Source organism: Oncorhynchus nerka, linkage group LG16, assembly GCF_034236695.1.
Source record: "Oncorhynchus nerka isolate Pitt River linkage group LG16, Oner_Uvic_2.0, whole genome shotgun sequence".
Lineage (NCBI taxonomy): Eukaryota > Metazoa > Chordata > Actinopteri > Salmoniformes > Salmonidae > Oncorhynchus > Oncorhynchus nerka.
The window spans coordinates 26,090,104-26,117,829 of record NC_088411.1 but is presented as its reverse complement, the minus strand read 5'-3'; the positions used below and the strand labels follow the sequence as shown (position 1 = coordinate 26,117,829).

The window sequence follows — 27,726 nt, the reverse complement described above, 5'->3', positions numbered from 1 at the left end:
GGTATAACTTGGTCATCTGAATTTAATAGGACCTAAATACATTTTGAAACATTGTACATGTATGACAGTCATGTAAAAAGTGCAAATAGAACTAATATACACAGCACAAGACAATAACCTAATGAATATAATTCATTCTGCTCTTGCAACCCTTATTCTCTTGCTACCTTAGAAAACAGTAATGTCACTCAAGTAGGCACAATAAAAGAATGGACAAGAGGAACACCTTTTTAATTTTTTTTTTTTTTTTTACAAATATGCTGCCGGAAATGTATTAATTCGGTCTAATGAAATTCAACATTACAATGGGGCAGTTCCCAGCATTCAAGACCACTTGGTTTTCACTATCCCTGGTTCGCCTGAGTAAGCAACAGTCCCAGGTTACCCCTCTGATTATCCTCTCCATCTCCACAATAGGCTGCCCATTTAAATAGTTAAAGGAACAGGAAAAGTATTGGTAGGACTCCAGGCTGTAGGTCTAGAACAACCAATCAAAGACTAAACTGAATACCCTGCTCTACCCCAAACAGATTCAGGTGTGGTTAAGTAGATGCACGAGCTGAGCATATGTAAATAAATCACCATACTTTCTCTTGAGAGAAACTCAGATCTTGTACCCTGTAACATTGTCCCCAGGACTCATCTCCTCTATCACAGGAATAATCACAGGTCTATGGGGGCAGTCATAGTCCGACAGCTCAGATAAGTCACTCTTCACCTCCAGTCCCAACTCTCTCGTTATCTGCAGTGAAGAGCCTGACCCCTCGTTAGGCAACATGACCTCCCTACCGCTCCACTCCTGGTCCTTCAGTCCAATGGGGAGGCGGAGGACCTCTTCCTGGGGGGTACTGATGACTGTGAGGGTCTCATCTGGCAAAGATTCCATGGGGGTCTGCAGCAGGGGGGAGCCACCTGTTTGTAACTCACTCAGAATGTCTCTTTCAGGGTGCATAAGGGACTCACCTGAACTCATATGTGACAGCACGGAAGCCTACCAGAGAAGGAGAATATGCAACATTCAGTCAAACATTCTGTGGGTGAAATATGTTTTTAAATTTGCTATTGTTTTGACAGTGTTTACAGGTAGTAGCATATCAATAGTTTGATAACTCCAATAGGAACATGACACTCCTCATTTCTACAATGTACCACCAAGTGCTCTCCTGAAACTATCTCTGCATGACTATAATCTAGTCTATATGTAGTAGGTTTATGACTAAATCCACTGCAGTGCAAGCCAAACAGTTGAAAGGCTGAACACACCAAAAACTTTGGTTGAGGGAATGAGCCGCTTGTCAGTTTACTGTATATCAGCCACACGATGAACGCAATCACCACTATGGCAACGATAGGGATCACAATGTAGAGGGCAGTGTAGCTAGGACCTACAGGGAACAAGTCCAGCAGTTAGACTGACAGTCAAACTGATTTCACATTCAAAACTGTACAGTGTTCTAATTGAGCATTTGCTGATAAAATCAGCCATAATATGACAATACAGACAAACACAACTTTCAAAGGACGTATCAGATATTAGCAGATGTGGTTTAGAGGTAATATGACTTTGACGTATCCATCATGTGAGAAATTAAGAGTCTTACCGGAATCCCCATGCTTCCCCTCAATGCATATGTTCTGGTGAGCTGAGACATGAACATTGTTCATTTTTCCTTTCATCTTAATGCAGTGCCTATCCATCTTTCCATCGACTGGTATTTCAGCCTCACACACATGGTGTTGCTTGTAGGAGCAGGTAAAATGATGCTCTTTCTGGGGAAATAAAAAAATGAATATATTTAGCCTATGTTCCAAAAAAAACTGTTTTATATAATGTTCATAAAAATATAGGAAATGTGTTCCCTTTTTAAAAATAAAGCTTCTTTGCTTGCAAGTGAAAACTATTTGCAGCGGGTATACACATGAAAAAAATCTAAATTTCTACAAAGGTGGTTCCCAGAAACCATCATATAGTAATTCCTAAGTCATGATTTTCCAGCAGTTCTCACCAACGGATGTTCTGCGACAACCGTGTAATGAAATTCCTTATGATCCGGTCTTTCATTTTTGATGATGGCATATTTGTAGATGTGAAATGGGTGAATGAATTGAACGTTGATCATTTGATCAGATACAGCAGAGATGTTGACAGGTGGGAAATCCAATGAGCCTAAAAAACACACAAAAGACCATTACTTTGTGAAAAAACTCGGAGGTCAGAAAATATGTTCAAAATCTCCCGGCTCGGAGCATTGTGTGGTCAGATCAACAAAGAAATGCTACTTGTGCTGCAGTGCATACAGTGTACTTACAAACCCTTTCAAGATACTACCCCAATTCAATCACTACATACTGTATATTCACCTTTTGGTTAGCTCAGTGTTTATTTAATTTTTATTTATTTCACCTTTATTTAACCAGGTAGGCTAGTTGAGAACAAGTTCTCATTTACAACTGCGATCTGGCCTAGATAAAGCATAGCAGTGTGAACAGACAACAGAGTTACACATGGAGTAAACAGTAAACAAGTCAATAACACAGTACAAAAAAAGAATAAAGAAAAAAAAGATTTTACATACATTGTGTGCAAAAGGCATGAGGAGGTAGACGAATAATTACAATTTAGCAATTAACACTGGAGTGACAAATGATCAGATGGTCATGTGCAGGTAGAGATACTAGTGTGCAAAAGAACAGAAAAGTAAATCAATAAAAACAGTATGGGGATGAGGTAGGTAAATTGGGTGGGCTATTTACCGATGGACTATGTACAGCTGCAGCGATCGGTTAGCTGCTCAGATAGCAGATGTTTAAAGTTGGTGAGGGAGATAAAAGTCTACAACTTCAACGATTTTTGCAATTCGGTCCAGTCACCGGCAGCAGAGAACTGGAAGGAAAGGCGGCCAAATGAGGTGATGGTTTTAGGGATGATCAGTGAGATACAACTGCTGGAGCGCGTGCTACGGGTGGGTGTTGCCATCGTGACCAGTGAACTGAGATAAGGCGGAGCTTTACCTAGCATGGACTTGTAGATGACCTGGCGCCAGTGGGTCTGGCGACGAATATGTAGCGAGGGCCAGCCGACTAGAGCATACAGGTTGCAGTGGTGGGTGGTATAAGGTGCTTTAGTAACAAAACGGATGGCACTGTGATAAACTGCATCCAGTTTGCTGAGTAGAGTATTGGAAGCTATTTTGTAGATAACATCGCCGAAGTCGAGGATCGGTAGGATAGTCAGTTTTACTAGGGCAAGTTTGGCGGTGTGAGTGAAGGAGGCTTTGTTGCGAAATAGAAAGCCGATTCTAGATTTGATTTTGGATTGGAGATGTTTGATATGAGTCTGGAAGGAGAATTTACAGTCTAGACAGACACCTAGGTACTTATAGATGTCCACATATTCTAGGTCGGAACCATCCAGGGTGGTGATGCTAGTCGGGCGTGTGGGTGCAGGCAGCGAACGGTTGAAAAGCATGCATTTGATTTTACTAGCGTTTAAGAGCAGTTGGAGGCCACGGAAGGAGTGTTGTATGGCATTGAAGCTCGTTTGGAGGTTAGATAGCACAGTGTCCAAGGAAGGGCCAGAAGTATACAGAATCGCCCGCAGCAAGAGCAACATCATTGATATATACAGAGAAAAGAGTCGGCCCGAGAATTTAACCCTGTGGCACCCCCATAGAGACTGCCAGAGGACCAGACAACATGCCCTCCGATTTGACACACTGAACTCTGTCTGCAAAGTAGTTGGTGAACCAGGCAAGGCAGTCATTAGAAAAACCGAGGCTATTAGTGTGAGAACTTACACTGTACCACCACGTCTGAATACACTGTATCATCGTAGGTGAATGAAATTTCGGAGGAATTGGTATTCTGTCCAACAGCAGTCAATATGAAACGGTAGCCCTCTTCTATTACTTTGGTAAATGAGGAGACATCGCAGTGGTAGAGGGAAGTGTTTGAACAAACCAAGGCAGCACTGAAAGATAGAGGAAAACAATTGTTGTGGGTTAGTGGCAACCTCTGATTTGGACTAAAATATTAGTTCACAATTACAATGGAGAAGCTGACAAAGAACTGTTGACAGGACTTTACATTTGTATGGGTCTGACAGTGCATGTCAATTTTCCCATTTCTACTTGAAATTGTGGCAAGAAAGACTTAAATAATATTCACTGGCTATTTAACCTACATTGGATAACATAGGCCCTATTTGGTGAGAGATTAAACAACCTCTTAGGTGCTGCAGCACCTACCCAGAATATTTTCTTGTCATTTCCACATTGAACTGTGGCTGCAGAGATGGTTCACTGTAGTTCCAATAGATCACATTGTGAAAATTGTGGCAGATGAGGCTCATGTTGACAGGAGGAGGAACTGTAGGACAAAATAGTAAAGTCAGTCAGAACCAGTTTCTAAAACTGTGCTATAATTAAGCAATAAGTCTGTCAGTCTGTTATATCTGGAGTATTTCTCCTGTCTTATCCGGTGTCCTGTGTGAATTTAAGTATTCTCTGTGTCTGTCTCTCTCTCTCTGGACCTGAGCCCTAGGACCATGCCTCAGGACTACCTGGCCTGATGACTCCTTGCTGTCAACTCTCTAGAGACAGCAGGAGCGGTAGAGATACTCTGAATGTGATCGGCTACGAAAAGCCAACTGACATTTACTGCTAAGGCTCCTTAACAGCTTCTACCTCCAAGCCATAAGGCTGTTGAACAATTAATCAAATGGCCACCGGACTATTACATTGACCCCCCCTCCCTTCCATTTGTTTTGTATACTGCTGCTACATGTACAAATGACCTCTAACCTGTACCTCCGCACACTGACTCGGTACCAGTATCCCCTGTATATAGCCTCGTTGTTGTTATGCTATTGTGTTACTTTTTATAATTCTTTGCTTTAGTTTATTTGGAAAATATTTTCTTAACTCTTCTGTTGGTTAAGGGCTTGTAAGTAAGTATTTCACGATAAGGTCTACACTTGTATTCGGTGTATGTGACAAATAAAGTTTGATTTGAATGTCTGTTTATGTGAATAAACAAGCAATGAATAGTGTAGAGAATATTGTACCATCTAAATTTCTGTGAAATATATTTTCAATAACCAAAAATATTGTATTTTCAGCTGTTTGAAACTGTGTACAAAACCAGAAGAAAAAGACGTAAAAAATAAATGTAAGAACGGGAAACAAAGAAATAGAGCACATCTACCACTTTTTAGATATGTATTTTACCTTAATTTAACTAGGAAAGTCCGTTAAGAACAAATTCTTATTTACAATGACAGCCTAGGAACAGTGGGTTAATTAACTGCCTTGTTCAGGGGCAGAATGACAGATTTTTACCTTGTCAGCTCGAGGATTCAAACTAGAAACCTTTCAGGTTACTGGCCCAATGCTCTAACCACTAGGCTACCTGCCGCCCCCATATGCTTTCTATAACTCACATGTCTACGTGCAGCTTTAAGTTCACTGGGATATATTCAAGATATGGGCTGCATTGTGTGCAAGTTAAACAACCTGATAAATCTCCAGCACAACATATGGTATAGTAAGTGATTGTAGGGAAGATAACATCTCACTTGCAGTAGAAGCCTGGCACTATTAGCTGAGGAAGGTGAAAATATCAGCCTGTATGAAGTCAGAAAGGAACTGGTCTCATTGTCAGGGGATAATTGGATGTTGGATATAACAAAATGTTTTTAATTCATTAATTACAGAAGAATTACTCATGTTTCAGTGGGCCATTATGTATGGTATGTAGTGCACGTACAAACGATTGAACATTTCCTCACATAGCATCTGTGCTGTTTTGGGGAAATACACTTCCGGATTTAGTTTCACAACATAAATGTTACTTTAGAGTGGAGAAAGGCAATATCCTCTGTTCTGTGGAGCACAACACACTAGACTAGACTACTCCATAAAAAACACTGAGGGTACAGTAATAACCCACACATGAAGTTAGACATGTGTCAGATCACAGAGGTGTCAGACCACAGAGAGGTCTACTGTAACTGTATGTTTTTCTCTGTGGTGTAAGTGTGAAATCTACAGTGAATTTCCCACTGAGGTTGAAGGAACAAAAAACTTGACTTAGGCTACTGGCATACAAACAGAATGCAAAACCAACTGACAATAAACAGTGCTCACCACTTATTGCGAACTAGCACCTTATTTATTGCAACAACTGACTACTTTAAGGACAACTTTGTGTATCAGTCCACTGCCTGAATAAAAGAAAACACATGGACTGACAATATTGTAGCGAATTCAGGGGGTAGGTTCGACCGGGACTCGAGCACAGATCCAGCGACTGTCAACCCAACACCTTACGCCAAGAGATCCTCGAACATATTTTCATACTAAGTATACTTTTGGAATAGCAATATAAATTCCAAGAACATTAGCATATTGTACAGTGACCTATATCCTGCATTATGTTGTCGAAAAAACTAAGCAGGAATACTGTACTAAATAATTACAGTAACATCAGCTCCAAGTGATTAATCACAAAGCAACATTTATAGCCAACTATTTTAGGGCAAGAATTACTTACCGTAAGAGTCGACATGACGTTGACATAAAACGAATATCAGGGAAATGTGGGCTAATCCTATCCCGACCATGTTTTATTTTGTCGAGTCTATAGGCCTATGTAAAACTTTATGAAGTGTATTTGAATGTCTACACATGAATAAGCTATTGTTATTTTAGATGACTTGAGAGCCTTTTGTCTGTCTAAATATATTGAGGCATTTCCGGTACAGCCAAACCTCGGGACGTTGCTCCAATCGGCAGGCTACACCGTACACAACTTCCAATGAAATTGTTCCTGTAACAGCCATTAGACCCGCCTGCTACAAACGTTTACTGGCAGTAGGAAAACTCCCGTGCAGTGATACTATGTCGCCTTGCGCCGTAGTGAAGTTTCCACATCTCGGATCAGCTTCCTCTCCCCGAAACCTAACCTTAACTCAGGGAACCAGCGCAGGACGACTGCACCCTCTCATTGCAGACGAAGTTCCAGGCCGACCCGCGGTACTACAGGCATTGTTTGCAGTTAACAGGATCCCCCATTTTGGTGAAGGGGGAAATGGCGAACTTCGTGGTCAATCTTCGTGTAAATACTTACACATTTCGAATACAATCATGGCACCAATAATTACTTATATTACACCAGATGTATGTTATTGAATCTATTTTTTGGGGCCCTCAGCGTGATTTGGTTGCACTACTCTCTCGGGAGAGAAAATATTTCCTGCAGTTCTACACATTTTGCCATGTGGCGTAGAGGAAATGTTGCCGTTTTAAAGCACGTTTTCTACTATTATACCATTTTGTCATTGGGCAGAGAGAACATTTTGCAAGTTTATAACACTTCCTGCAATTATAAACATTTTGCCATGGGGTGGAGAGAAATGTTTGCTGTTTTGAACCACATTTCCTGCAATTGTTAGTTGACATGGCCAATTGAGTGACTGACACATCAAAAGGAATAATTGGCAATTTTCGAAATTGCGCCTTGTGTATTCTACTAGTCCAGTGCATTATCTATGTACTTGAGGGATAGGAATCCTTCATGGTCACATAGTTCAGCTGCCTGTAGTCTGCACAGAAGTGCCTTTTTTATTTTATTTTTTATTCACAACAAATCAATACATAAAGCATATGAGGGAACACAAGCATTCATAGATTATAGACAATCGAGCTAGGGGGTACAATATCACATTACAATTACACAAGGACCTTAAGGGACATGCGTATACTTATAATTCTAACAACTTTTTTTGTTAGTAGAGCATTTAACCATCTTAAAATACAGTTCAATTTATTTTTGTAAATTTACATTTGTGTATATGAAATTTGGCCAAAAGAATAATGAAATTAATTACATACAAATATTTCCGCTTATTTCTATTGTATGTAAAGAATCCAAACAGTACATCTCTCCACAATAGTGTAAAATCTTCATAAATGTGTTCAATGATAAACCTACTGATGTCTTGCCACAGTTTTCCTACATGCATACAATGCCAAAAAAGATGCAAAACTGTTTCTGGGTGGTCACAGAAGTGCCTTGAGCTGTCCTTCTTGACTAGGACTACAGAGGCCGCAAAGGGTTGTTGGATGGCTAGATGAACCCCATCTCCCGGATCTTCTGCTCCGCTACCTCTCTTCGTCAGTGGCAAGCTACGCTATGAAACCAGACACTCTTACAGAGACTTTGATATTAGGGTGATTCTGCAACTACGGGCACCTCCATGTCCTCGGGTCAATTTGGGGGATTTTATAAAAAATAAAACAAATACAAATATTTGTATGTTAAGTTCACACTGGAATCACCCCATACTTTTTTAAACACCTCCCTATCAAGTATTCTAGCTACTTTTTTAAACACCTCCCTATCAAGTATTTTAGCTACTTTTTTTATAACTCAATTTCACTATTTTTCCCTTGTCCCTGACCCAGACTTTTAAGCTTTATGTTTTTCTATGAGAAAACAACATTAATAATTGCACATTATATAATGTTATGTACTACAGAAAGAGTCAATGAAATAAATCTATATCAATATTTATTGTGAGTATGCCCTTTACATTGTTTTTTACACACAATATACCTGTCCTTTGGGAGTGGTGTCATTTCCACCACTGAGGACAAATTCCTCATTAATAAAGTTTTTTCAAGAGAATGTTCATTTAGTTACCATGGAAACATTGTGACACTGAAGCACATGGCTGCAGTGGACAGTTGTTCCAGATGTGATGTCCAGAAGTTGAAGAAAAATCGAGGTAAATATTGCTTGTGTACAGAATATTTCCGAGCAGGCTATCATTTCTTTAATTTGTGGTACAACTTTTGAATTAAAAAAAATATTTTATGTGTTTAGTGTGAACGATGTGCTAGCTGTAATACTAATCAAAGCATGCTAAACTGTCAATTTTCTCCTGAAACTGTAGAAATGTCATTTCCATCACAGTCATTGCCATCACAAAGTTAAGTGTGGTGGAAATGACACATTCATTACCTTATTCGTTTTTATTGTACTTTAAAAAATATATATATTTGTACTTTAGGCTTATTTAATCATGGTTTAAATTAATTTAATCTAGAAAATGCTCCATGGTGTGCACAAAAAACTAAGTAGTTTTTGTCTTTATTTTTAGAAGATTCCACATAAAACAGCTCAGAGGTTACAGACATATAGAAACAATATCAAAAATGATCATATACGATACCATGAACATCTGCAAAAAGACAGGGAGAGATACTGGATGGAAAAAGAGAAGGGAGAAGTGAAATCTATCTCTGAGCTTACAAAGCGAGAACAAAGAAACAAGAGATGGAAATGTAACCAACGGAATAGAAGACAGACTTTAAAGAGAACAGTTGCAATGGAGACCTACTTATCAGCCAACACACCACCTCAGTCACCAGATGACTTGCAGCCAGAACATGAGGCCAACATACCTGCCCCCGATGCACACCCTGATACCCCCTCCTCATCGTCTGCAACATGAATGAGAAGTCGAATACTTGCTGGAAGGAAAAAGGTTGGAAGAGGTCGCTCAAAAGCCTACAGAGATCTTAATATGACAAATGTCAAACTTGATAATGCTTTACGGAAAGCTGAGAAATACAAAAAAAGGTATGATCGACTGATTAACAAAATGAAGAGACAAGATTCCCCAAAGACAAAACGGCAAATGAAGGGAACTCCAAAGAATTTGAGAAGGATTTTATTGTTTCAAAATGCCATCATTGCAGAGTTAAAACAAAAGTATAAAAAAAATGTGCAGTGCCAAGGACAAACAAGTGGCTTAAAAAATGCTCAGAGGAAACATCCTGAGAAAGTATGGGCTGGTCAAAGCTACAAACAGAATTTGGATTTTCAGCAAAAGCAATGAGGGCAAATGAAAACAGGCCATCAATTCTTCAATACTCCAGGAAAAATCAGTGTAACAGAATTAGCACAGCCACAGAAGAGAAAATCATTAGATTCTATGAATGTGATGACATCAAAACAACAACAGGGAAAAAGGACCAACTAACGAGGAACAAGAAGAAAAAGCAGAAGCGCTTCTTGAATGGCACAATTCAGAACCTTTATCAGAAGTTTAAGAAGGAATATTTAGAAATTCAAATTTCCTACTGTGAATTCTGCAAAAGATGTCCTTTTTGGGATGTCAAGCCAACAGTTCAGGATAGGGACACATGTCTCTGCAAAACCCACGCCAACCTCCAGTTCATGGCGGACAAACTACAGTATCACAAAGTGATCAGCTGCAGCAAAACTGAGAAAGTTTTTGAGTCCTTGTGCTGTGTGAACCCGAAGAAAGAGTGCATGTATAGAGAGTGCTCCCATTGCCAAGCAAAATAGCTTAAATTAAGAATTTATGCTATTGCTAGCAATCAAGAGGAAACTCTGAATTAACGACTCAAAAAGACCTCAGGTTATGCTCTTCAAATGGATGTTAACTGTGAGGGCCAAGATGCCCATGCACCCAATAATGATAGTATTCAAAAAGTTTAAGCTGCCTGTCAATCATTGTTTTTGAAACCAGTGGAAACCCAGTGACAATGTGCTCTTGCAACAGCTACAGAATCCCAGCCTATGGAATAAAAGTGGGGCTTTTATTGCTCAGCTATTGCATGCTGATAAAAATATTTAATCCATAGGCCTAATGGACAAATGTTCAAACTCATCCATTTTTGATAGACTTAAAGGGGCAATCTGTTGCTACATCCATTTTTGGACATATAAATTATATATATATCCATTGATTTTTGAAGAATATAACTTATAAATGCCTCAGGAGCTTAGTTCAACTGTCACACTCCATGAGAACCCAAAATACAAGCTTGTTTTTCTCCAATGTTTGTAACATTGTAAATGTAAATAAACACTGTGTAGCCTCATAACATGGTTAAAACAATAATTTTGATATCATGGATGGTCAGGCTAATCTGAGAGTGGTTACATTCCTCCAAGCCCATCCCTTAATTTAATTTTTGGATTATCAAGATACCAAATTGTCACCAACAAAAAGTTTATCAATAGGCCTATAGCAAATGCAGCACATGGCATTCATTTTTCACATGTAAATAGCACTTTTCAGTAGTTCTCAAAGCATGCCATTTCATGAGCGCAGCATTTATTTTTCAACTCGAATCAATAAGCCCAATCAGTCCTCCATGACAACAAAATCATAAACAACAGAGTAGGGTTGCCTAATACAGTGCCTTGCGAAAGTATTCGGCCCCCTTGAACTTTGCGACCTTTTGCCACATTTCAGGCTTCAAACATAAAGATATAAAACTGTATTTTTTTGTGAAGAATCAACAACCAGTGGGACACAATCATGAAGTGGAACGACATTTATTGGATATTTCAAACTTTTTTAACAAATCAACAACTGAAAAATTGGGCGTGCAAAATTATTCAGCCCCTTTACTTTCAGTGCAGCAAACTCTCTCCAAAAGTTCAGTGAGGATCTCTGAATGATCCAATGTTGACCTAAATGACTAATGATGATAAATACAATCCACCTGTGTGTAATCAAGTCTCCGTGTAAATGCACCTGCACTGTGATAGTCTCAGAGGTCCGTTAAAAGCGCAGAGAGCATCATGAAGAACAAGGAACACACCAGGCAGGTCCGAGATACTGTTGTGAAGAAGTTTAAAGCCGGATTTGGATACAAAAAGATTTCCCAAGCTTTAAACATCCCAAGGAGCACTGTGCAAGCGATAATATTGAAATGGAAGGAGTATCAGACCACTGCAAATCTACCAAGACCTGGCCGTCCCTCTAAACTTTCAGCTCATACAAGGAGAAGACTGATCAGAGATGCAGCCAAGAGGCCCATGATCACTCTGGATGAACTGCAGAGATCTACAGCTGAGGTGGGAGACTCTGTCCATAGGACAACAATCAGTCGTATATTGCACAAATCTGGCCTTTATGGAAGAGTGGCAAGAAGAAAGCCATTTCTTAAAGATATCCATAAAAAGTGTCGTTTAAAGTTTGCCACAAGCCACCTGGGAGACACACCAAACATGTGGAAGAAGGTGCTCTGGTCAGATGAAACCAAAAGTGAACTTTTTGGCAACAATGCAAAACGTTATGTTTGGCGTAAAAGCAACACAGCTCATCACCCTGAACACACCATCCCCACTGTCAAACATGGTGGTGGCAGCATCATGGTTTGGGCCTGCTTTTCTTCAGCAGGGACAGGGAAGATGGTTAAAATTGATGGGAAGATGGATGGAGCCAAATACAGGACCATTCTGGAAGAAAACCGGATGGAGTCTGCAAAAGACCTGAGACTGGGACGGAGATTTGTCTTCCAACAAGACAATGATCCAAAACATAAAGCAAAATCTACAATGGAATGGTTCAAAAATAAACATATCCAGGTGTTAAAATGGCCAAGTCAAAGTCCAGACCTGAATCCAATCGAGAATCTGTGGAAAGAACTGAAAACTGCTGTTCACAAATGCTCTCCATCCAACCTCACTGAGCTCGAGCTGTTTTGCAAGGAGGAATGGGAAAATGTTTCAGTCTCTCGATGTGCAAAACTGATAGAGACATACCCCAAGCGACTTACAGCTGTAATCGCAGCAAAAGGTGGCGCTACAAAGTATTAACTTTGGGGGCTGAATAATTTTGCACGCCCAATTTTTCAGTTTTTGATTTGTTAAAAAAGTTTGAAATATCCAATAAATGTCGTTCCACTTCATGATTGTGTCCCACTTGTTGTTGATTCCTCACAAAAAAATACAGTTTTATATCTTTATGTTTGAAGCCTGAAATGTGGCAAAAGGTTGCAAAGTTCAAGGGGGCCGAATACTTTTGCAAGGCACTGTAAAGGCCTTAGTTTTGGGGTTATGCTCAGGTAAAACAATTAGGCTAATCTATACATATATCCATATTTCCAAGTCCTATTCTTGAAGATCAAGGGGTATAACATTTATTGGAATGACTGGAATGCTGATAGACTTTGGTTTTTAATGGAAAGATATAATTTTAATCATATTATTATATGTAGTTGAAAGCGATGGTTTAGAAGAAGTCTACATAACCAACCAATAAAGTAGAATTTAACATCCATATATGGCCAGCTATGTAATCTTTAACATTGATTTATCCTGCAATAGATGTGGTTCAATTGGTACCATACATTTTTATCTTCTTCGAATGCCTCTTAAGGGAAAAGTAATCAGAAAGTAACTGAATGTAATCAGATTACATTACTGAGTTTGGGTAATACAAAAGTTACGTTACTGATACTAAATAGTAACTGTTTTTTAAGAAGTAGTTTAAAATAAATGGTCCAATTCACACACTTATCAAGAGAACATCCCTGGTCATCCCTACTGATGATCTGGTGGACTCACTAAACACACATGCTTAGTTTTGTAAATTAAGTCTGCATGTTGAAACAGCACTATAGAGAGATAGAACAACAACAACGCAGCCACTGCCAGCTAGCCTACTTCAGCAGTACTGTATCATTTGAATTATTTTAGTCAATAAGATTCCTGCTACGTAAGCTTAACTTTCTGAACATTCGAGACGTGTAGTCCATTTGTCATTCCAATCTCCTTTGCATTAGCGTAGCCTCTTCTGTAGCCTGTCAACTATGTGTCTGTCTATCCCTGTTCTCTCCTCTCTGCACAGACCATACAAACGCTCCACACCGCGTGGCCGCGGCCACTCTAATCTGGTGGTCCCAGCGCGCACGACCCACGTGGAGTTCCAGGTCTCCGGTAGCCTCTGGAACTGCCGATCTGCGGCCAACAAGGCAGAGTTCATCTCAGCCTATGCCTCCCTCCAGTCCCTCGACTTCTTGGCACTGACGGAAACATGGATCACCACAGATAACACTGCTACTCCTACTGCTCTCTCTTCGTCCGCCCACGTGTTCTCGCACACCCCGAGAGCTTCTGGTCAGCGGGGTGGTGGCACCGGGATCCTCATCTCTCCCAAGTGGTCATTCTCTCTTTCTCCCTTACCCATCTGTCTATCGCCTCCTTTGAATTCCATGCTGTCACAGTTACCAGCCCTTTCAAGCTTAACATCCTTATCATTTATCGCCCTCCAGGTTCCTCGGAGAGTACATCAATGAGCTTGATGCCTTGATAAGCTCCTTTCCTGAGGACGGCTCACCTCTCACAGTTCTGGGCGACTTTAACCTCCCCACGTCTACCTTTGACTCATTCCTCTCTGCCTCCTTCTTTCCACTCCTCTCCTCTTTTGACCTCACCCTCTCACCTTCCCCTCTACTCACAAGGCAGGCAATACGCTCAACCTCATCTTTACTAGATGCTGTTCTTCCACTAACCTCACTGCAACTCCCCTCCAAGTCTCCGACCACTACCTTGTATCCTTTTCCCTCTTGCTCTCATCCAACACTTCCCACACTGCCCCTACTCGGATGGTATCGCGCCGTCCCAATCTTCGCTCTCTCTCCCCCGCTACTCTCTCCTCTTCCATCCTATCATCTCTTCCCTCTGCTCAAACCTTCTCCAATCTATCTCCTGATTCTGCCTCCTCAACCCTCCTCTCCTCCCTTTCTGCATCCCTTGATTCTCTATGTCCCCTATCCTCCAGGCCGGCTCGGTCCTCCCTCCTGCTCCGTGGCTCGACGACTCATTGCGAGCTCACAGAACAGGGCTCCGGGCAGCCGAGCGGAAATGGAGGAAAACTCGCCTCCCTGCGGACCTGGCATCCTTTCACTCCCTCCTCTCTACATTTTCCTCTTCTGTCTCTGCTGCTAAAGCCACTTTCTACCACTCTAAAGTCCAAGCATCTGCCTCTAACCCTAGGAAGCTCTTTGCCACCTTCTCCTCCCTCCTGAATCCTCCTCCCCCTCCCCCTCCTCCCTTTCTGCAGATGACTTCATCAACCATTTTGAAAAGAAGGTCGACGACATCCGATCCTCGTTTGCTAAGTCAAACGACACCGCTGGTTCTGCTCACACGGCCCTACCCTGTGCTCTGATCTCTTTCTCCCCTCTTTCTCCAGATGAAATCTCGCGTCTTGTGACGGCCGGCCGCCCAACAACCTGCCCGCTTGACCCTATTCCCTCCTCTCTTCTCCAGACCATTTCCGGAGACCTTCTCCCTTACCTCACCTCGCTCATCAACTCATCCCTGACCGCTGGCTACGTCCCTTCTGTCTTCAAGAGAGCGAGAGTTGCACCCCTTCTGAAAAAACCTACACTCGATCCCTCCGATGTCAACAACTACAGACCAGTATCCCTTCTTTCTTTTCTCTCCAAAACTCTTGAACGTGCCGTCCTTGGCCAGCTCTCCCGCTATCTCTCTCAGAATGACCTTCTTGATCCAAATCAGTCAGGTTTCAAGACTAGTCATTCAACTGAGACTGCTCTTCTCTGTATCACGGAGGCCCTCCGCACTGCTAAAGCTAACTCTCTCGCCTCTGCTCTCATCCTTCTAGACCTATCGGCTGCCTTCGATACTGTGAACCATCAGATCCTCCTCTCCACCCTCTCCGAGTTGGGCATCTCCGGCGCGGCCCACGCTGGTTGCGTCCTACCTGACAGGTCGCTCCTACCAGGTGGCGTGGCGAGAATCTGTCTCCTCACCACGCGCTCTCACCACTGGCGTCCCCCAGGGCTCTGTTCTAGGCCCTCTCCTATTCTCGCTATACACCAAGTCACTTGGCTCTGTCATAACCTCACATGGTCTCTCCTATCATTGCTATGCAGACGACACACAATTAATCTTCTCCTTTCCCCCTTCTGATGACCAGGTGGCGAATCGCATCTCTGCATGTCTGGCAGACATATCAGTGTGGATGACGGATCACCACCTCAAGCTGAACCTCGGCAAGACGGAGCTGCTCTTCCTCCCGGGGAAGGACTGCCCGTTCCATGATCTCGCCATCACGGTTGACAACTCCATTGTGTCCTCCTCCCAGAGCGCTAAGAACCTTGGCGTGATCCTGGACAACACCCTGTCGTTCTCAACTAACATCAAGGCGGTGGCCCGTTCTTGTAGGTTCATGCTCTACAACATCCGCAGAGTACGACCCTGCCTCACACAGGAAGCAGCGCAGGTCCTAATCCAGGCACTTGTCATCTCCCGTCTGGATTACTGCAACTCGCTGTTGGCTGGGCTCCCTGCCTGTGCCATTAAACCCCTACAACTCATCCAGAACGCCGCAGCCCGCCTGGTGTTCAACCTTCCCAAGTTCTCTCACGTCACCCCGCTCCTCCGCTCTCTCCACTGGCTTCCAGTTGAAGCTCGCATCCGCTACAAGACCATGGTGCTTGCCTACGGAGCTGTGAGGGGAACGGCACCTCAGTACCTCCAGGCTCTGATCAGGCCCTACACCCAAACAAGGGCACTGCGTTCATCCACCTCTGGCCTGCTCGCCTCCCTACCACTGAGGAAGTACAGTTCCCGCGCAGCCCAGTCAAAAGTGTTCGCTGCTCTGGCCCCCCAATGGTGGAACAAACTCCCTCACGACGCCAGGACAGTGGAGTCAATCACCACCTTCCGGAGACACCTGAAACCCCACCTCTTTCAGGAATACCTAGGATAGGATAAAGTAATCCTTCTCACCCCCTTAAAATATTTAGATGCACTATTGTAAAGTGGCTGTTCCACTGGATGTCTTAAGGTGAACGCACCAATTTGTAAGTCGCTCTGGATAAGAGCGTCTGCTAAATGACTTAAATGTAAATGTAAAATGTTGGAGTGTGCCCCTAGCCATCTGTAAAAAAAAAAAAAATGGTGCCATCTGGTTTGCTTAATTTGTACTGTTACTTTTGATACTTAAGTATATTTTAGCAATAATTTTTTATACTTAAGTATATTCAAAACCAAATACTTTTAGACTTACTCAATTAGTATTTTACTGGGTGACTTTCACCTTTACTTGAATACATTTTCTATTAAGGTAACTTTACTTTTACTCAAGTATGACAATTGAGTCCTTTTTCCACCACTGATGCTGGCCCATGTTGACTCCAATGCTTCCTACAATTGTTGGCTGGATGTCCTTAGGGTGGTGGACCATTCTTGATACACACAGGAAACTGTTGAGTGTGGAAAACCCAGCAGCATTGCAGTTCTTTACACACTCAAACCGGCGCACCTGGCACCTACTACCATACCCTGTTTAAAGGCACTTAAATATTTTGTCTTACCCATTCACCCTCGAAATGGCACACATACACAATCCATGTCTCAAGGCTTAAAAATCCTCCTTTAACATTTCTCCTCCCCTTCATCTACACTGATTTGAAGTGGATTTAACAAGTGACAACAATAAGGGATCATAGGTTTCACCTGGAAACCTGGTCAGTCTATGTCATGGAATGAGCAGGTGTTCCTAATGTTTTGTGCACTTATATAAAGTAAAATAATAAAATCCCATGAGATATGCCTACAAGATATACTTTTATGTAGCCTATGCTGTTTTGAATCCATTTGTATGTATGAATGACTGTGTTCAAGTCCAGGTATGTGTGCCACAAGCCTGTGTTAGCTTGCTGTGTAAAGCCTAGCTCTAGGCTCTATTCATAATTGGCCATTTTGTGGTTAAAAAACACTAACATATAACTACTTGACATTCCTGCAATGGATTTTATATTAGGCTCTTAGATAAGAACGTAGTAGCCAACTAAGCTATTTCACGTTTTAGCCATGTTCTTCAAAATCCACGGGGAAAAAATGTCACGCTGATCAGTGGGAATCTTATAGGCCTCAGAAATTCACAAGTAATAGTTGAAAAATATGGTCTAAAAGGGTTCATAAACAGGCCTTGTTGTGAAAAACTCAATCCAGAGACGAATTTATCATTATAATAGTGAATCTTTAATACAGATGACCTACACTGTGCATATTTAAATTATGTATTCAATATAGACAAGAAAATACAATCATTTGTGTTATTAGTTTAAGCACACTATGTTTGTCTATTATTGTGACTTAGATGAAGATCAGATCAAATTTGATGACCAATTAATGCAGAAATCCAGGTAATACCAAAGGGTTCACGTACTTTTTCTTGCCACTGTATAGTGGGAGGTGATAATACTATCATATTGTTTACACAACAGTCCTTTAACACACGCAACAGTTCAAGAACACAATGGCCTTGTGTTAAGGTGTAGTGATAACAGGATTCTATGAAATGCATTTTACAGTCAAACACAGAACAATAACATAACGCTAGAGAAGTTACAACAGCTCACCCCAATTCTGCCACAACCTTTGATGCTATGGAAACCATAAGCATCACCATACATGATATATCTGAGCTGTTGTCAGACAGAACATAAAACCGTCTGGTTTTTGGGAAATTTTCATTTTACACAGAAAGAGGTGGTCTGAATGGAACTCCTGAAAGGTAACTGTAATAATAATCTGGGAAAAGGGGAGGGTCATAGGGATCGGGGTCATTTCCAATAGGGCAATCTGGATCCCCAATTAAGGTTGAAACAGTGGCCAGATCCGTCAGGTCATTTAAGTTCACTTCTGTGATCATGAACATCTGGTGGGGAGGAGATACTGCTGTTGGGAGGAGATACTCCTCTCTCAAATTCATAATCATAGTAGCCCTGCACGACCATCCTGAACTCGCAAGCTTCCACTCTGTTTCACTCGCGATTTCAAATGGATTAGAACAGTTGAAGCTCATGAGATTTTAAGATGGTATTATGAAGCTATAGTCATAGGTCTAAACGGCATAGGATGGCCATCCCATTGGGATTTTGAAGCCATAAAAGATTTATCTGTCATGGAGACGTTTGTGTGTGTTTGATTCTTAGTTGAGGAAATAGATACAGATGTGATTGTGCAACCTGGTCTCACAGCATTTCGTATTATTTTGTACTTAAATCCGAGACGCTCCATTTATTATGATATGTTACCTTTCGTATGGTATGTATTCATTTGTGGATGTCCATCACCCATTTCGCATGATAAATTACGAATTCTAGCTAGGTGGCTAACGTTAGCTATCTTGCTAATGTTAGCTAGACTAGGGGTTATGGTTAAGTTTAGGAGTTAGGTTAAAGGGTTAGGGGAAGGTTAGCTAACATGCTAAGTAGTTGCAAAATAGCTAAAAAGTAGTAATTAGTTGAAGATTTACTAATTTGCTAAAATTTTCCATGACGTGAACTCGCAACCTTTGGGTTGCTAGACGAGCACATCATACACGCACCCATCAACCCAGACCAATCACCCACCTTTCATTTTTGCCTTAAGAAACCATCTGTCTCATGTAACCATTTGAAACTTAACATATAATACTAAATGGAGTTTCTCAGATTTACGTACACACGCTCAGTGTATAGCGAGTGTGCCCACTCTGGTACATGCGCTCTAGCCAACAGCTCGCAGGTATAGCTTACATGATGAGATTATTATGGAGAAAAGAATGAGATTATTCTTATTTGTCAAATGGCAGCCAAGCATTGATCATCATGTCACCAGAATATGACCCTCAATATGTATTGGAAAGGAGCAGCAAGCTCATCACCTTGCACTTTCACCACCCTGTGAAGTTAATCATAATTGATTTAATCTGTAGCCTAAAAAATGTAATGCTTTCCCGACAAGTCATAGCGGGAGGACCACACAACATCTCATTGCATGACTCCAAGTTTACTTAAAATCAAATATAATTTTATTTGTCACATGGGCCGAATACAACAGGTGTAGTAGACCTTACAGTGAAATGCTTACTTTCAACCCCTGAACCAACAATGCAGTTTTAAGAAAATACCAACAAAAAAAACAGTAAGTGACCAGAATAACAAATAAGAGAACAGCAGTAAATAACAATAGCGGGGCTATATACAGGGGGTACCGATACAGAGTCAATGTCAATGTGCGGGGGTACCGGTATCGAGGCAATTAGTCAAGTGACTATGCTTAGATAATAACAGAGAGTAGTAGCAGTGTTCCAGAGGGGGGGGGGGTGTTAGTCTTATGGTTTGGGGGTAGAAGCTATTTAGGAGCCTCTTGGACCTATACTTGGTGCTCCGCTACTGCTTGCCGTGCAGCAGCAGAGAGAACAGTCTATGACTAAGGTGTATAGAGGTTCTGGATGGCAGGATGCTTGGCCCCGGTGATGGACTGGACCGTACGCACTACCCTCTGTAGTGCCTTGCGGTTGGGGGCCGAGCAGTTGCCTTACCAGGCAGTGATACAACCCATCAGGATGCCCTCAACGGTGCAGCTGTAAAATCTTTTGAGGATCTGAGGATCAATTCCAAATCTTTTCAGTCTCCTGAGGGGGAATAGGTTTTTCCATGCCCTCTTCACGACTGTCTTGGTGTGTTTGGACCATGTTCGTTTATTGGTGATGTGGACACCAAGGAACTTGAAGCTCTCAACCTGCTCCACTACAGCCCCGTCGATGAGAATGGGGCGTGCTTGGTCCTCCTTTTCCTGTAGTCCACAATCATCTCCTTTGTCTTGATCACATTGAGGGAGAGGTTGTTGTCCTTGCACCACACGGTCAGGTCTCTGACCTCCTCCCTATAGGCTGTCTCATCGTTGTCGGTGATCAAGCCTACCACTGTTGTGTCATCAGCAAACTTAGTGATGGTGTTGGAGTCGTGCCTGGCCGTGCAGTCATGAGTGAACAGGGAGAACAGGAGGGGGCTGAGCACGCACACCTGAGGGGCCACCGTGTTGATTATCAGCGTGCCGGATGTGTTGTTACCTGCCCTTATCACCTGGGGGAGGCCCGTCAGGAAGTCCAGGATCTAGTTACAGAGGGAGGTGTTTAGTCACAGGATCCTTAGCTTAATGATCAGCTTTGAGGGCACTATGGTGTTGAATGCTGAGCTGTAGTCAATGAATAGCATTTTCACATAGGTGCTCCTTTTGTCTAGGTGGGAAAGGGCAGTGTGGAGTGCAATAGAGATAGCATTATCTGTGGATCTGTTGGTGCGGTATGCAAATTGGAGTGGGTCTAGGGTTTCTGGGATAATGGTGTTGATGCGAGCCATGACCAGCCTTTCAAAGCATTTCATGGCTACAGATGCGACTGCTACGGGTCGGTAGTCATTTAGGCAGGTTATTTTAGTGTTCTTGGGCACAGGGACTATGGTGGTCTGCTTGAAACATGTTGGTATTACAGACTCAGACAGGGAGAGGTTGAAAATGTCAGTGAAGATACTTGCCAGTTGGTCAGCGCGTGCTCGGAATGCACGTCCTGATGCTCTCATGCATATTTCAGTGTTACTTGCCTAGGAGCGAGCATATAGGTTATTTAGCTCATCTGGTAGGCTTGTGTCACTCGGCAGCTCTCGACTATGCTTCCCTTTGTAGTCTGTAATAGTTTGCAAGCCCTGCCACATCTGATGAGCGTCAGAGCTGGTGTAGTATGATTCGATCTTAGTCCTGTATTGACGCTTTTCCTGTTTGATGTTCATCGGCGGGCATAGCCGGATTTCTTATAAGCTTCCGGGTTAGAGTGCCGCTCCTTGAAAGCAGCAGCTCTACCCTTTAGCTCAGTGCGAATGTTGCCTGTAATCCATGGCTTCTGGTTGTGGTATGTACGTACCAAATGTTTTATTGTGTATTGCCTTGTGAAAATGTTTTATTAACTCTATTGATTAACTGTATTCCCTCACTGATGTTCTCCCCAGGCCAGCCTATTTATTTATTTTTTACCCCTTTTTTGTGGTATCCAATTGGTAGTAGTTACAGTCTTGTCTCATCGCTGCAACTCCTGTACGGACTCGGGAGAGGCAAAGGTTGAGAGCCATGCGTCCTCTGAAACACAACCCAAACTAGCCACACTGCTTCTTGACACAACGCACATCCAACCTGGAAGCCAGCCACACCAATGTGTCAGAGGAAACACCGTACACCTGGCGACCTAAAAATGTATGAAAAATGTATCACTAGCCATTTTAAACAATGCCACTTCATATAATGTTTACATATCCTACATTACTCATCTCATATGTATATACTGTACACTATACCATCTACTGCATCTTGCCATCTTGATGTAATATATGTATCACTAGCCACTTTAAACAATGCCACTTCATATGTTTACATACCCTACATTACTCATCTCGTATGTATATACTGTACTCGATACCATCTACTGCATCTTGCTTATGCCGTTCTGTACCATCACTCATTCATATATTTTTATGTACATATTCTTCATTCCTTTACACTTGTGTGTATAAGGTAGTTGTTGTGAAATTGTTAGGTTAGATTACTCGTTGGTTATTACTGCATCGTCGGAACTAGATGCACATGCATTTCGCTACACTCGCATTAACATCTGCTAACCATGTGTATGTGACAAATAAAATTTGATTCGATTTGGTCAGTGTGCACTGTGCCCAGCCCGCCACAGGAGTCGCTAGTGCGTGATGAGACAAGGATATCCAAGCCGGCCAAACCCTCCCTAACCCGGACAAATGTGCGTCGCCCCATGGACCTCCAGGTCGCGGCCAGCTGCGACAGAGTCTGGGCTCAAACCCAGAATCTCTGGTGGCACAACTAGCACTGCGATGCAGTGCCTTAGACCACTGCACCACCCGGGAGGCCACCAGGCCAGCCTATTACGCAGACTCTGACGGCCAGGTCCGACAGGGCAGAGGGAGAAGAGGAGGACACAGAAACATAGATACTACCGGTAGCTTCAACCTGAGGGTTAAGAGAGAATACTAACGCCACAGTGGAACGTGATTGCTTATTAATCTAGCAAATGAGATCATGTGTCGTCATTGTTTACCACATGGTAAATGTAAAGTTGTTTTCCTGTCTTTCACAGGCATCTCCCCTGAGGAGAAGAGAGGAGGCCGTGGGCCCTCAAACTTTAGCTCTGTTTAAGACCCTATGGGCATGGGGTGAGGTTAGCACCATATGGAGATTAGTGACAAAAGTAAACATAACAGTTTTATGATTTTTCATAAATGCTAGTGCTGTGATAGATGGTTTAGAATGGTTGCTGTCCCCTCTGTAGTGATGTAGGGATGGGCGTGATGCCTGATGCAGTAGGCATCCCACCTAAAGACGCCCAACAGCCTGTGGAGATGGAGGTGGAGAATCAGTGAGTCTCTCTCTCACACACACACACACACACACACACACACACACACACACACACAAAATATATGTGGGGGAACCAGTGAGTACAGCACACACCACAACTGAACAACTTTTGGGGGTAATAACATTGATTGATACTGGGAAGATGTACAGTGCAACAGGTGTATAATTCAATTTTTAGTGGTGGTAATATGTGTATCATATCCGTCCCATTCATCACAGTTCAGAGCAGTTTTATTTTTATGTGAACATGGCTGGCAAATGTAAAAAAAAAAAGAAGAAGAAGAAGAAAGTAATAATAAAACAAAGTGTTATTGAACGAAATACAGACAAGACAATAACAACAATTACAAGACAACGATAAATGTACAATTGTGTGAGGTGAAGAAACCTGTTTCTTGAAGCATGAAATAAATCACCACTTATGTACATACAGTTGAAGTGGGAAGTTTACATACACTTAGGTTGGAGTCATTAAAACTAGTTTTTCAACCACTCCACAAATTTCTTGTTAACAAACTATAGTTTTGGGAAGTCGGTTAGGACATCTACACAAGTAATTTATCCAACAATTGTTTACAGATTATTTCACTTATAATTCACTGTATCACAATTCCAGTGGGTCAGAAGTTTACATACACTAAGTTGATTTTGCCTTTAAACAGCTTGGACAATTCCAGAAAATTATGTCATGGCTTTAGAAGCTTCTGATAGGCTTATTTTATTTTATTTTTATTTCACCTTTATTTACCAAGTAGGCTAGTTGAGAACAAGTTCTCATTTACAACTGCGACCTGGCCAAGATAAAGCATAGCAGTGTGAACAGACAGCAACACAGAGTTACACATGGAGTAAACAATAAACAAGTCAATAACACAGTAGAATTATTTATTTGTTTTATATATATAAAAAAAATCTATATACATTGTGTGCAAAAGGCATGAGGAGGTAGGCGAATAATTACAATTTAGCAGATTAACACTGGAGTGATAAATGATCAGATGGTCATGTGCAGGTAGAGATACTGGTGTGCAAAAGAGCAGAGAAGTAAATAAATAAAAACAGTATGGGGATGAGGTAGGTAAATTGGGTGGGCTGACATAATTGGAATCAATTAGAGGTGTACCTGTGGATGTATTTCAAGGCCTACCTTCAAACTCAGTGCCTCTTTGCTTGACAACATGGGCAAATCAAAAGAAATCAGCCAAAACAATTGTAGACCTCCACAAGTCTGGAGCAATTTCCAAATGCCTGAAGGTACCACGTTCATCTGTACAAACAATAGTATGAAAGTATAAACATCTAGGGAGGGGTGTCCATTAACATAACATTCTGTTTGTTTTTGTGTAGCACATGCGCAGGACGTCGCCATGTTTTTATTACTGACAATTGTCTGAATCTGGTCCCAAAGACAATGGTGAGTTTTATTTAAAAGGGCTGGTATAATCCATGTGCTCCGAGCAGATATTTAGTGCATGATAATCATGAATGAAATGAGGGTCTCTTTAGGTTCATCTTGTGTGTAAGACTGATTTACTATCTGATGGTATGGTTCATTAAAACAAGTACAAAAATACTTACAAAGTACAAATGAATTGTTTTCCATATATCAAATAACTTGTTTCCAGTTTAAGTACAGGAGAATGAAAGAAAGCTGGAGATTATTAAGTAGCTAAGTGGTATAATTAAACGCTGAAACAGTTAGGCACCCTGGTTATTAAAAAAAAAACATACTGTATCCACTAGCTTCACTTCGACACTTCATTGCATGCGTGGATCATTTTCTTTCTATAGGTTGTCCTTCAGTGTTTTCCCCAAAATCCTCCATGTTAACTTGAAAAGATGAGAAGCGATTCAGCATCAGTCATTTTGATAGCATACCTTTTTATAAATATTATATCCATTCATCAAAATGTAATATCTAATAGCAATATTCATATATCTATCAATATTGTAAAAAAAAAAGTTTACTTAATATATTATGTATCAGCCTATAAGGCATGCCTAATTAGCATGAGGTGGCAGGTAGCCTAGTGGTTAGAGTGTTGGACTAGTAACCTACAGGTTGCAAGATCGAATCCCTGAGCTGACAAGGTAAAAATATGTTGTTCTACCCCTGAACAAGGCAGTGTTCCACTGTTCCTAGGCCGTCATTGAAAATAAGAATTTGTTCTTAACTGACTTGCCCCCATCCCCCCAAAAAACATTTACATGGCAGCCTCAAGCTGTGAGGCTTAAAGCGAATTTGATAATTCTGTCAGAAATTAATCTCACTGACTATAAATATATAGTCCACAAAAGCTAACAACCAGCATAGATACCTAGGTCTTTAAGAACACTACCTAGCTAACTAGCCCAATATTGGACTAAAGGAGCATAATGTTAGTCCAATGACCTTATATTTTCTGTTTAAAGGGCAAATTGCCTCTGGAAGACAAATACTCCATCTAAACGTATATTGATTCTCAATTGCAGTTCGGTTCTAAAAACATAAATCCCTCACGTTAAAATAATTTCACAAATATATACTTATTTTACACTATTTTAACCGGTTGTAACAGTTGCAGCCAACAGTATTTTTCAATGACAACATGTTTGTGGCATCTGTCTTGCATTTACATACAGGTGTTAGAAGACGCAGATAACTAATTAGCACAGGTAGTCCACTGTCCTCCATAACAAGCGCTGTAACATGGACATCTGGTTGTGTGATCCCTAACCCTAGAAAAGTGTGTATCAATTTAACCTTTAGTTTTTTTTATAAGAAATTCTCGCAGATATGAAAGATAAGGTCCTTATACTTCAAAAACCACACCACAAGCGATGCATGTTAATGTTCAGATGGAGTGTTGCAACTCTTAACAAAAATATATATTTTTCCCCCTACAGAAGACGCCTTTGTCCAATGACTCTTACGTGTAATGTAACGGTAGTAAGAGTCATAATCAAGGGCCACCTAGTTAACTAGCTCACAAGACTAGCTAGCCCGACTAGCAAGCTATCTAACAAACACAAAAATATTGCTAATCTACCACAAATCAGTCTGATATAATATCAGTGTTATACCAGTAAATCAAATCAAATTTTATTTGTCACATACACATGGTTAGCAGATGTTAATGCGAGTGTAGTGAAATGCTTGTGCTTCTAGTTCCGACAATGCAGTAATAACCAACAAGTAATCTAGCTAACAATTCCAAAACTACTACCTTATAGACACAAGTGTAAGGGGATAAAGAATATGTACATAAAGATATATGAATGAGTGATGGTACAGAGCGGCATAGGCAAGATACAGTAGATGGTATTGAGTACAGTATATACATATGAGATGAGTATGTAAACAAAGTGGCATAGTTAAAGTGGCTAGTGATAGATGTATTACATAAAGATGCAGTAGATGATATAGAGTACAGTATATACGTATACATATGAGATGAATAATGTAGGGTATGTAAACATTATATTAGGTAGCATTGTTTAAAGTGGCTAGTGATATATTTGACATAATTTCCCATCAATTCCCATTATTAAAGAGGTTGGAGTTGAGTCAGTGTGTTGGCAGCAGCCACTCAATGTTAGTGGTGGCTGTTTAACAGTCTGATGGCCTTGAGATAGAAGCTGTTTTTCAGTCTCTCGGTCCCAGCTTTGATGCACCTGTACTGACCTCGCCTTCTGGATGATAGCGGGGTGAACAGGCAGTGGCTCGGGTGGTTGTTGTCCTTGATGATCTTTATGGCCTTCCTGTGACATCGGGTGGTGTAGGTGTCCTGGAGGGCAGGTAGTTTGCCCCCGGTGATGCGTTGTGCAGACCTCACTACCCTCTGGAGAGCCTTACGGTTGTGGGCGGAGCAGTTGCCGTACCAGGCGGTGATACAGCCCGACAGGATGCTCTCGATTGTGCATCTGTAGAAGTTTGTGAGTGCTTTTGGTGACAAGCCGAATTTCTTCAGCCTCCTGAGGTTGAAGAGGCGCTGCTGCGCCTTCTTCACGATGCTGTCTGTGTGGGTGGACCAATTCAGTTTGTCTGTGATGTGTACGCCGAGGAACTTAAAACTTGCTACCCTCTCCACTACTGTTCCATCAATCTGGATAGGGGGGTGTTCCCTCTGCTGTTTCCTGAAGTCCACAATCATCTCCTTAGTTTTGTTGACGTTGAGTGTGAGGTTATTTTCCCGACAACACACTCCGAGGGCCCTCACCTCCTCCCTGTAGGCCGTCTCGTCGTTGTTGGTAATCAAGCCTACCACTGTTGTGTCGTCCGCAAACTTGATGATTGAGTTGGAGGCGTGCGTGGCCACGCAGTCGTGGGTGAACAGGGAGTACAGGAGAGGGCTCAGAACGCACCCTTGTGGGGCCCCAGTGTTGAGGATCAGCGGGGTGGAGATGTTGTTGCCTACCCTCACCACCTGGGGGCGGCCCGTCAGGAAGTCCAGTACCCAGTTGCACAGGGCGGGGTCGAGACCCAGGGTCTCGAGCTTGGAGGGCACTATGGTGTTAAATGCCGAGCTGTAGTCGATGAACAGCATTCTCACATAGGTATTCCTCTTGTCCAGATGGGTTAGGGCAGTGTGCAGTGTGGTTGAGATTGCATCGTCTGTGGACCTATTTGGGCGGTAAGCAAATTGGAGTGGGTCTAGACTCTAGAGTGTCAGGTAG

General features: G+C 41.9%; 1 protein-coding gene across 2 annotated transcripts; it reads right to left on the bottom strand.

Annotated features, from left to right (window-relative positions):
• Positions 1-221: 221 nt before the first annotated feature.
• LOC115144331 (interferon gamma receptor 1-like) lies at positions 222-6,781 on the bottom strand. Of its 2 annotated transcripts, XM_029685270.2 has the most exons (7): positions 6,553-6,780; positions 4,248-4,368; positions 3,798-3,970; positions 2,007-2,167; positions 1,602-1,770; positions 1,264-1,385; positions 222-991 (listed from the first exon to the last, which is right to left on the bottom strand). In XM_029685270.2, exons 1-7 carry the CDS (start codon positions 6,620-6,622, stop codon positions 605-607), a joined length of 1,203 nt encoding a protein of 400 aa, XP_029541130.1. In that variant the 5' UTR covers positions 6,623-6,780; the 3' UTR covers positions 222-604. The 2 variants fall into 2 exon arrangements, with proteins under 2 accessions (XP_029541130.1, XP_029541131.1); XM_029685271.2 differs by lacking the exon at positions 4,248-4,368 and having other exon boundaries at positions 6,553-6,781.
• Between the last annotated feature and the right edge of the window lie 20,945 nt (positions 6,782-27,726).